Source organism: Penaeus chinensis, chromosome 9 (genome assembly GCF_019202785.1).
Source record: "Penaeus chinensis breed Huanghai No. 1 chromosome 9, ASM1920278v2, whole genome shotgun sequence".
In the NCBI taxonomy this organism is placed as follows: Eukaryota; Metazoa; Arthropoda; class Malacostraca; order Decapoda; family Penaeidae; genus Penaeus; species Penaeus chinensis.
In genome coordinates this window covers 32,893,408-32,905,907 of record NC_061827.1, presented here as the reverse complement: position 1 = coordinate 32,905,907, position 12,500 = coordinate 32,893,408, and the positions used below count along the sequence as shown (strand labels likewise).

General features: G+C 34.2%; 1 protein-coding gene across 1 annotated transcript in view; it reads right to left on the bottom strand.

Annotated features, from left to right (window-relative positions):
- Nucleotides 1-6,638: 6,638 nt before the first annotated feature.
- LOC125028803 (ras-like protein 2) overlaps nucleotides 6,639-12,500 on the bottom strand; it is a 42,349-nt gene continuing 36,487 nt past the window's right edge. Inside the window, exons 3-4 of the mRNA XM_047618306.1 lie at nucleotides 12,212-12,423; nucleotides 6,639-10,438 (exon numbers count right to left, since the gene is read on the bottom strand). Coding sequence (XP_047474262.1) covers nucleotides 10,244-10,438; nucleotides 12,212-12,423 — 407 coding nt within the window. The 3' untranslated portion in view covers nucleotides 6,639-10,243. The remainder of the gene's footprint in view (nucleotides 10,439-12,211; nucleotides 12,424-12,500) is intronic.

Here is a 12,500-nt window from a genome sequence, read left to right as displayed (position 1 = left end):
AGCCACTAATGGGGCTGTTGTTTGAATTTACACCAACTTATTATGTGTGTGTAGCACAGAAAGGGAAGAGATCGGGAGGCTCTCCTCATAAGCTATTTACTATTAAGACATGCCGTACCTCGAACTGACCCTACTTGACGTTTAAGATTAGTTCGGTGAAATGATAATAAAAAATCATGTTTTTTTCTCCAACCAGCAGACGACAAGTACCTGAATCCCCAGTCGTTGCTTTCATACCACCTAGCGCTGTTATAGAGGACGTCTCAGTGCTTCCTTTGACGCAGATTAATGGCCAGGACGGTTCCCAGGTAACGGGCCGACGGCAGAGAAACGTTATGTACTTTGTATGCGAAGTCTGACCGGGAGAGGGGGGGGGGGGGGGGGAATATGATTATATATTTAAACGCGCGCTTGTAGATAACGAGAGGAAGAATGCGAATGGCATAAATTGTGAGTAGTAAATGTGACCTATGTGGGGGGTTTTTTACGAACTCCGAAATGCATGTTGCGTATTATCATGAATAAGTCAAGTTGGTTTACATTCCGTACAAGTGTGTGTAAATATGTGAATATGATTTGGAAACTAGAATACTAGGTTAGGTTAGGTTAGGGCGGAAAACAAGATTATGTAATGTATCTCTAAAATTCATGTCATCTTCCCACAAGTATATGTGCACACATACATCCTTGCGTAAACAGAAAGGAAAATTCCCCAGTAATAGCCAGAATTTCCCGTTCATAAAACTCAAGCTAGATATAAGCTGATCATATGTGTATGCACACACGCGCGTACATATTCCCGAACAGGCTAAGAAAGGTAGACTCTCCTCTAGCGGAAGCTTCTGTGACGTCATACAAACCGTCTTTCGCGTGATCAATTTGTGCAACAAGAGCCGTGCCCGCGCAATGTACAAGTGACCCACCAATCACGAGCTCCACCTCCTGGGAGGAGACTTGCGATTGGTGGTTCGCTTCTGCTATTGCACAAATTAATGCAATCCAAGACAATGTAAAACGTAGTCAAGTTTGAGTGACGTCACTCAGTTCCTATACCACGTCTTCCTATACTTTACCATACCAACACACACATATAAATATACATATATATGTATATATGTGTATGTATATATTTATTTATTTATTTATTTATTTATTTTTATTTTTTTTAATTGAGAGGTTATATGGCAGTGTCACCCTTGCCTGATTGGATGCCCTTCCTAATCAACCGCGGTTCGGTGTGCTAACACTTGTTCCACGGCGGTGACTTCCCCTACGACACCTGCATTTGACTTCTCAATGCGATATGTCGTTTTCTCGGGCTCGAGCCAGTAGTCAGACCGTAGGCATTTTTACGACCGCCGCGACGGGGAATTTAACTCGGGACCACGCGGGTCAGAGTCCAGTGCTCACGGTGAGAGAGTGACATATCGCGTTGAGAAATCAAACGCAGGTGTCGTAAGGGAAGTCGCCGACGTGGCACGGGTGTTAGCGCACCGAACCGCGGTTAATTGGAAAGGGCATCCAAGAGACTGCCAAGTAGCCTCTCAATGGTGAATTAAGAGAGGCCTGTATCCTGCAGTGGAATGAATGGATATTTGAAGAAAAAATATATAATATATATATATATATATATATATATATATATATATATATATATATATTATATATATAATATATATATATAATATATATATATATTTTATATATATATATATATATATATATATGAGACAACAGTTTCGGAATCCACCTGGATTCTATCTTCAGGTGGATTCCGAAGCTGTTGTCTCACTTTTAATAAATCTAGTTTTACATTGTGGGTTTTTCTACCATAGTATCAACACGGTAGAGTGTTTTCTCCTTTCATATATATATATATATATATATATATATATATATATATATATATATATATATATATATATTATATATATATATAATATATATATATATATATGTATATGTGTATATATATGTATATATATATACCTATATATATACATTATGTATACATATATATACATATGTATACACACACACACACACACACACACACACACACACACACACACACACACACACACACACACACACACACACACACACACACACACACACTCACACACACACACACACATATATACATATATACATATATATATATAAATTAATATATAGGCCTCTCTTAATTCATTATTTGAGAGGTTATTTCGCAGTTTCACCCTTGCCTGATTGAATGCCCTTCCTAATTCATCCGCGGTTCGGCTAACATTTTTGCCACGGAGGTGACTTTCCCTACGACACCTGCGTCTGACTTCTCACGGAAATATGTCGTTTTCCCGCCGTGAGATTAGGCTTGAGCCAATTGTCAGAGCGCAAGCATTTTTCACAAAAAAAAAAGTGTATATATATGTATTATATATATATACATATATATATGTATAAATGTACATATATACATATATAAATGTGCATACATATATATATATATATATATATATATACATGTGTGTGTGTGTGTGTGTGTGTGTGTGTGTGTGTGTGTGTGTGTGTGTGTGTGTGTGTGTGTGTGTGTGTGTGTGTGTGTGTGTGTGTGTGTGTGTACGTGCGTGTGTGCGCGCGCATGTTTGCGTGTAAATTTGTATGCATGTTTGTATGCATGTGCATATGCATGTATATATATATGCATTCACGTATGTGTATACAGCATGTATACATACATTATGTATGCATGTAAGTATATATACATTTATTTACTGAAACACCAAAATATATATTTTCGCTGGAAAGGATACGAACTATCACACGCATAAATGACCTATTAGAACTTGTTTATAATATTATGATGAAGTGCTTTATAGCTACGAGTTAACAGTTTAGGGAATTCAAGTTATGAACCATGCCTCAGTTCTATTCTAGTTGATTGAACTAATGCCAAGTAAAATTCCACTCAGATGAGAACAGCACCAGTATTATCCTGGTAATGAAAGGAAAGGTGAGAGATCAAACAAAACTGCCATGAGATAGAAAACGAGGTGTAAGGGAAGGGGGAGAGAGAGGGAAATGGGGAAGGGAGGGGGAGGAAAAGGGGGGAGCATGAAGATACTTTGATGATACTGTATGTTATTCTTTGCCAGGGATATGTTCTAAAATGTATTTTTATAATAAGATCTCCATTAGCCTCAAATAGGAGTCCCAGGGCTGGTGTCAATTATGACCTAAATTGAAACTGACTTGTAAGTTGCATAAGAATAGGCATTGAAAAAATGTCAATATCAAATTAAGTAAATGGAACAAAATTCATGGAATTCGTAACTGCATCATCATAATATTATACACAGCATTCGTATACTACAATACACTTCAATGTGCAAATTTATGATTGTACAATAATTAACATACATATGCTCAGATAAATAATAAAGTACTATAACAAACAATCAAGTGTAGCACTCTATTAAACTTATCACAAGAGAAATTGCTTAGTCCATGTATTTTTGCATCATAGAGTTTAGGTTTTACAAGTCCAGCTCTTGTCAGTATTCCAGACTGAGATTGAGTGGGTAAAGTTCATATATTCCGTACACGTACAGCCTATCCCTGTTCAAGCAGCATTGTCACTGTAGCTGCTTTTCTAATAAATCTTCCTGTATTTTTTTTCTCCTTTCTTTTACATTTGATGACATTTGAGAACGAACTTGAGGTATTTTGTGATGTGATTTGGTAACCTAACATGCTTACCTCTCAATCTACTTTCTCAATCCATACTGTAGTGACTGAGAAATAAGACAAGAGACGTGAAGTTCAGGATATAAAAGATCTGAGCTACTGATGATCAAATTTAATTGTAAGTAACTTGAACTCATTCTTGTTTTGTTTACTGGTACAAGTTAGTAAATGTCTGAACTTTTAGTGCATAAAGAATGTGACAGGTGTCTGTATTAGAGCATTCTTGACAATAAACAATGTTTATTTGTAACCTCATTTTTATTTCCTTTAGATTAGATGGTCTGAGTAGGATACTGCTGTTTGTAAATAAAAAAAAAAAAAAATGTTCATTGAATTAAATACTGGCCATGATAAAGTGAATTGCAAATTTAAAAAAATTATATGTCTAATGGAGTTAAGTAAAATCAACATAAATGAAGTGAGAAATTAACAGCATTTAACTTTCTGACATTGCATATATATCATATTCATTTATTGAAAATTTTCTAAAGTTATTAGCGGCGTATTCAAAGTATAGTGATAGGGAAGCTTTTGGGTTCAATAAGGCAATGTTTGTGGATTTCCAGAATGGTTAGTGGTCAAGAGCAAATAAATGTGCCAAACATCAGAGGTCATATAGCATTATGTTAAAGCACTGTGGAGAAAAGGGTAAAAATGAGTGAACAATTAGGATAAATGAACAGAAGAAAGGGGAGTAAAAGAGAAGGAAAAAGAAAGGAAGAGAAGAAAAGACCATGCAAAATTAGTTGAGGCGAGGGCTGTAGGGGATCATAACCTACACTGGGCCTCAGTCCCCGTCTCCTAAACCCCTCAACAACAACAGGCAAGAGGTTGGGGGAGTTGTAAATATAATCTATTTACAGCCTGGTGCAAAACTTGTATATCCTGAAAAGGGTATCATGATCCTTACCATTTTATAAATTTATATGCATATAACATATAACAGTATTTCTTAATGTAACCCTTTGATTATGTTTTCATTACACTTGTTCCTTTCACCTTTCAAATGCACCCTCATTTATGAACAAAACTTCAGTACTGAAATTTTGTTGTATATTTTTTATTATGAATTTGTATGCATATGTGTTTGTATATGACAAACAGACAGACAAACCATCAGACAGACAGACAGACAGACAGAGATAAAAAAATATGGATTAGAATTATTAACCCATTGGATTCAGGTGCCTCACTACCCACACGTGGCACAAAATTCAAGCATTAGGGTTCGTTGATTGGCGCCTCTTGGGTGTGTGGTAAGTAGGGCTGGTCCACAGGAACACAAGTGTATAGTGTCAAGACTCCTTTTTTTCCCATTTGCAGTGTTATTGCCAATTCTAAAAATAAGCAATAATTTGTTATTTGTGTAATTTTAAAAAATATTTTCCAATTCAATTTTCTGCAATGCACATTGTGTTGCCATTCACAGTGGGCTGGAATTGTAAGCCATGAAATAGCGTCCTCCCTGAAGCCAGCACTCTTTCACACTTTCCACACTCTTTTACTATTGGGAGTAATGTAAGAGCCCCTTTTAAATGTCCAGTGAGTCTAATCCCCCTCCAAGAACTTTGTGCACTCATGGCATGTTCTTCCCCTCACCCCAGCCTTCAGAGACGATTTTCATGACAGCCAAATTGTTTCATGACAGCATATTCGTATCCTGCTCTCAGCCTATTTCTTTCATGATGTGATGGTCACCTCACCCAGATTCAAAAGGTTAATACATCTCTTGTGATGTAAAATTACTCATTTTCATTCATACCAAGATAGATAGAGATAGATAGAGAAAGTTAGATAGAAAGTTAGATAGATAGATAGATAGATAGATAGATAGATAGATAGATAGATAGATAGATAGATAGATAGATAGATAGATAGATAGATAGATAGATAGATAGATAGATAGATAGATAGATAGATAGATAGATAGATAGATAGATAGATAGATAGATAGATAGATAGATAGATAGATAGATAGACGAACAGACAGACAGACAGACAGACAGACAGATAGCTATAGAGACAGAGATATACATAGATAGATACATAGATAGATAGATAGAAAGATAGATAGATGGACATAGACATAGATAAATAGACATAGATAGATAGACAGACAGATAGATAGATAGAGATAGATATATAGATAGATAGAGAGACAGACATAGATAGAGACTGATAAATAGAAGACTGATAGACTGATAGACTGATAGACTGATAGAGACAGATAGACAGACAGACAGACAAACACAAATAGACAGATAGATAAATAGCTAAATAGATAGATAGATACAGACTGATAGATTGATAGAGACAAACACAGAACGACAAGCAAGCAAGGCAGACTGACAGACTGACAAAGACAGACAAACCATGCAATCATTAGAGCACAAGCAAATAAATCTTGAAAACCTTTTTTTCTCAAACATGTTTTACATCTATTCACAGTGAAAGTATATTAGTCTAAACATTCACAAATATATAGAGAAGCCAAATAATAAAATACATTAAAATTCCGGACTATCTGGCAAACAGAATATTACTGAAAGAGTAACATTAAAATGTAGGCCAATACATGAATTACAATATAAAAAGAGCTAGATAATATCACAGCCTTAGCATTAGTAATGTAGGAGTGCTGTCATATGAAATTGTTTCATGTCCAATATGGCAATACTTTCTGAAGTGTTTTTCAATGCGGACTGAGCTCATGAGATGAAGCTGCTCAGCCATTTATAGTTTGACAGAAAGAATTGAATCCTGGCAAAACAAGATCTTTGCAATATACAACACTAATACCTCATGGATTGCTTCAGATTCCTTATATGATGCCCTTTTCTGTTACCTTGTCATGTCAAATTAACAGCAATAATAATAAAAGGTACAATTGTTAGAAAAAGAAACAACAATTCATGATTATTTCTATTTAGGAAAAATCTATACAGTCATCTTTAATGATAAAAAAAAAAACAAGCAGCCTTCATGTACACAGACTGAAGCACATAACATAAAAATTGTGTCTTCATAGCAATAAAGCTGCCCACATACCCATTGGAAAATTGTGCAACAAAATTTTTATCATACATAAATAAAAAATAAACAAAAACTACGCTTAAGCATGAGAACCAGCGAAACTTAAATTATATTTTTGAATCTTTTGAAGACCACAGCTAACCAATAGTAACCATAGTACCATCTTACTATGAAGAGTTTTGATGTATTTTAAAAATAAGCGGGTACTCACATTAAAATACCAGCCATGCTAATACAGAATATTGAAAATAACAAAAGCTTTCCTCAAAGGAAGAAGACTTTGGATTAGACAACCACAAATTCTAAAGATTACGAGAGGGACTTGCATAGACCTTTTAAAGAGAGCAATATTTAATCCCTCAACATTGATCTTTTTGAGTTTTCTACAATACATGCACACCCCTTCCCACCCCCCACACCTTCCCTGGCTTCATTAATTACTAATTTGTCCAAAGATACATACATTAATGGTTGCATAAGACATCAATATATTTAATAGTGAGTGTGATCCTTTGGTTTGTACCATTCATTGCACCTTTTAGTGAAGAAAGAGTAATGGTCAGGCAATTATTGAGTAATATCCTCTCCTTGCAACAAGATATTACACAACAAATAGTCAGATTCCTTAGAAATTGTATAAAGATCTGTATCAACTTTCCTTTTCTCTCTGTTCTCATCACAATTCAATTGCTTAAAGTATTGGTGATCAGTCTAAGACTTTGCTGACTACATATACCAAATATACCAAGGAAAGTTTTACTTTATATAAATGCAACCTTAGGTGGGAAATAATGTTAATCATCATCTACAAGTTAAAAGCCTTAAGAAAATGAACACATGAGGTTGATATAATGGAAAATATTGGCTATGAGGTGAAATACAGCCTTTGTGAAACTGTCGTCTGGATGGGCAAAAATGACTTAAATATAATCCTGACACAGTACATCTGTATGAATAACCTTCTGAAAACATTCAAGTTAAAGTAATTCAGGTATACACTGTGAAAGCATTTATGATTACCTTTCAAATTGTAAATTATAAAATTTTCAAATTAAAAATTAATTTTTGAAACTTCTTTCTGCACTACTGTAACTATTTACAGATTAAGGATCCCTTCATGTCTCAAAATCGAATAACAAAATAATCCTACAATGTAGCATCAATTCTTGGATCTAATTTGTAAAGGCTACTTCAACATTATCCTTTTCCAATTACATGTGTCATATACACAGACTGCAACCTGTCATCCACAACTTGGAATATACACTGACACATTAACAAAGTGACATTAATCCTCTACACATCAACCTAAAGAAAAAATTCCCAGCACATATCATAAAGCTTTTGCATAAATCTGGGTTTGTTTTTTTCATTTTCAGAGAAACAGTTGTATAATGCATTGGCCTTATATGGAAAACATTGCTTTCATCAAAATATTTTCTTTTGCTTATAAACTCTTAAACACGTAAAGGAACACCACAAGATCAATTTATTATATTTATAATGATTTTTTTTTAAATTTAGTAAACTCTTATCAGTAAAGAATTTCACACTTCTCAATTGGTAGGAAAACAATCTATATCCAAAGAACTGTAAAAATAATCACTAAATACCTTTGGACCATAATTTCCACTTTGAGAACGGAATCTCTATCTATCTACATGGAATATGCATCAATGTTCGTAAATGATAAAAAAAGACATGATCAAAACTCCAAGCACCGCATAATATTCTCTTTACCATTTTTTCCACCATGTGTTTTCAATGAAATAAAAATATATCGATTTCATGCTTGGACTTTATCTCCCTATTTCCCTAGTAAACTCTGCCTAGTCCTCATCTATGTTTTCCTACAAGAAACTCAAGACTTCTACCACTCTACATATGGGCCTATAAAGTATGTTTAGAAATAATAATAAAGTAACATTGACAATCATAAAAATAAGAATTGTAATAGTAAAGGTAATTGTAAAAAATATTGAAAATAATCATCATAATAAGAATAATAATTACATGTTACCGTTGATTCTTAAATGCCAGTTACCTTGAAAGATCAGCTTTGTAGTTTATTCCTGAGTAGATACACTGAAGCTTCTTTTTTAATTACTCCAGAATAAAAATTTGCTTTTATATACTACTACAGAATAAAACCATAAATGATGCATTTCCCAAATTTTTGTTCTTCACTTTGCATAATCACTAAAAACATTATTTATTTAATCTACTGTCATACTGCTTAAATGACTTCCTTTTGAAACTGGATCCATAACTTTTCTTCTAAATATTTAGTAATTTCACAAAAGCTGTAAGTTCTAATTACCGGGTAACAATCTCTAAATTTCATCGACATTGTTGCAGACATTTGTGTTATTTCACTTCTTTTACACTATAAGTGCATCCTGCTTACATGAAGCCACACCTCCATAAGGACTTGATACTTTTTTTTTGTCCAAGTTAAGGTTGATGGTTAAGTAGGATGGAAATGCAAACTCTAATAGAGATAATTTAAAAATGCACTATTACTTTACCGACACTGTGTACGAGAAAAGTCCCAAAAATAAAAAAAGAGACCATCAGAAACAAGAAAATGCATACCCTAGGGAAATGCATGTGTAATAGAAGCACACTTCACATATTTGTTTTATTTATTTAAGAATATTTCAACTGAAACAGTAATAATAATTACATAAAGTACATATATGATACACCTGAATTACATATCAACACTTCTTTGTTTAAATCTAATAAAGAATATTCCTAACTAAATCAACTATATGTATTTTAGAACATGTCTCAACATGAATGTATTAGAATTTTCATCAAAAACTTTTTGAACATACTGCTACAAATTCCTAATTAAAATTGCTGAAGAGATAACAAGTAATTATAAAACTATTGTACAAATAAAAGTCACAGACCAATAAAAAAAAAATTTTTCCTAATTCAAAATTATTGGCTCCCTTCAACAGCAATAACTGCAGCAGATAAATGTTCTAGCAACACTAAAGCAATGACTACCCCAGCCTCAGTGGCAGAAAGTCTCTTGCTACAATCCACCTCTTCCTACTTCTTTTCCTGCTAAGATGATCTCATACATATATCTAAGGACATATTCTATTGATTCTGTACTACTGTCTAATGTAAAAGTTTACTTTTTTTCAGGAATTCAAGTTTCACGTGTAATGCTACACTCTTTGTATGTTGGGACACCATTAGAAGGGAAATAATGATAGTGGCTATAAAATCATAAACCCTGTTTAAGTTCATTGGTACAACAATGCGATAATACTAGATAAATGCCAGACACCATATGAAAAAATAAGTAAAAAACCCTCAAGTAACTGATGCTATCATTCTCTACATAGGGTTTGATGTTGAATCCTTACTTGGCTGTTCCATTACAATCACCAATGCTAACACAGAGTATCATTTGGCATAACATTTATCCTTAGTATTTAACAAGTATTCTGTATACACAACTTCAGAAAATGATACAGTTCTTTTTATTCTTCTTTGCGGACATTTTGGCTGGTGGGCGCTCTGCAGCCTGGAACTTCCGCACTATTCTTACCAACTCATAAAATGACTGGTCTACATTAGTACGATTTTTGGCTGAGCATTCAATGTATGGAATCTTCAGTTGGCGCGCAAGGGTGTGAGCCTCCTCCGTGCTTGTCTGAAAAATTGTAAAATATCATTAGATAAAGATGAAGAGGAAGTGAGGATAATGAATTACTTCACAAAGAAAGCACTAAAAGCTATAAACATCAATGGCTGACTTTAATCTTCTACAATAAGTACCTGTATTATCACATAAAACGTTTTACTACCTTCACAATCATTATCCTTGTCAACCAGCAATCAAGAGTTTTTATAAATAGCAAGGACAAAGGAACTATTCTCATAAATCAAATCAACTGACAATAAAATAATAAGTAGTTTTGATGGCATCTATTCCTAAAGTGAGGCCAAAGAACAAGAAGCCTTGATAGAATTACAGAAGAACTCCACCTTCCTTGGCATGGCTCAAGCTCCCCATTTATGCAATTTCCTACAATATTCCGTAACCTTCTCTTTTTCATTCCCACTCTCTTTATATCTATTTCCTAAAATTAATTTATCTATATGCCATTTCTTTCTCAATTATTCATTAATTCTTCTATTTCCCATTTCTTCTTTTTAGCCTCCCTCTCATTCATTAACTTAGTTTGGATCCGAGCACCTTACAACTTGCAGTTAGACCAAAATCAATTATTAGGCTACTTGTGTGGTGACTCTCCCAGGTGTGTCTTATAGGCCATGCCCACACGAATTCCCATGCGCTGTATCTAGACTTTACCTCCTCTTTGTTATTCTTTTAGTTCTTATTTGCACACCCATTTGTTGTTGTTTTGCCATATTTCAAGGTCTATATGGTAAGTGCCAGTTTTCATTGAGATGACTTCATATTATCTCTCTGTATAGTCTAAAACTCAGTGCAATAATAATAATAATGTGATGTTTTTTTCTATTTTTTTGTAAAATAATTTTTTCCACACCCTGTGCCGCCAGTCAAGACTGGCAGGAATGGGTTCCTGGAAATACTATCCTCTCTGAAGCTAAATTTCATCCCTAAAACACAATGAATTGTGTTTTGGGGATTTCTTCTTTCTTGTTCTGATGCTATCAATATCAATACTGATATAATTATACACATTATAATAATCCTATTATTACTGACATTACTAATACCAGTATAATATGTAAGGAAATACTTTTAAAAAAATAAGGTGAGATAGGCGGCACTAGTAATTGGCTCACTGGTGACTAAGTACTTGTGGAGCCATTTATGTGTAAAGGCAATAACCTAGCCCTACAGTGAGCATGGTAGCATCAGGTTAAACAGATCTGAGAAAAAGTTAATATTAGTCAAATGCCTCCAGTAATATCTTTAAGGTTTTATGTGTTCTTCTGAGATTAACATTTGGTTTCCTTGAAGGGCAAATGACATCAAAATTACATATTAGATTAAATTAATTTGCTGATGCTGACATAACCAAATGATGGTAAAAAAATGTTCATTATATTCATTTGTTGATAAATAAATGAAACTAAAGAAGTGGGATTACTTGGGAAATGTTTTCTAAGCCCTGGCCCCTCCTCAGGTCTTGCATTATGACTGAGAGTACTCAAGAGATTTATGTAATAATGATCAATATCACTACCATTTGCAGGTGAAATGGTGAAAAATAATACACTCAAAACACTGTTCACAACTACTTTAACTATGGCATAATTTCTGCAAGTCTTTAAATATATACAAAACTGATATGTGATCATGACTGACTAAAGTGTGTATCTACATACAATACTGTTACAATATACAGTCCTAAACCAATTGGTTGAAAAGATATTTCCAAAGTAAACCCACAGTAAGTCAAGACATAATAAGCCGGCCCTAAGTACTTACCACTCTCTGGTGCTCTAGATCTGCCTTGTTGCCAACCATTAACATGGGGAACTCATCACGGTCCTTCACTCGGAGAATTTGCTTGTGGAAACGAGGCAATTCATCAAAGCTATTTCTGTCTGTGACAGAGAACACGAGCAAAAACCCTTCACCAGAGCGCATGTACTGCTCCCTCATGGCACTGAATTCCTCCTGGCCAGCTGTATCCAAAACTGCAAAAGAAAAAAAGGCATTAGTCAACACATCCACGGACATCTACAGTTATCAGTAATCATTAATACAATATAAT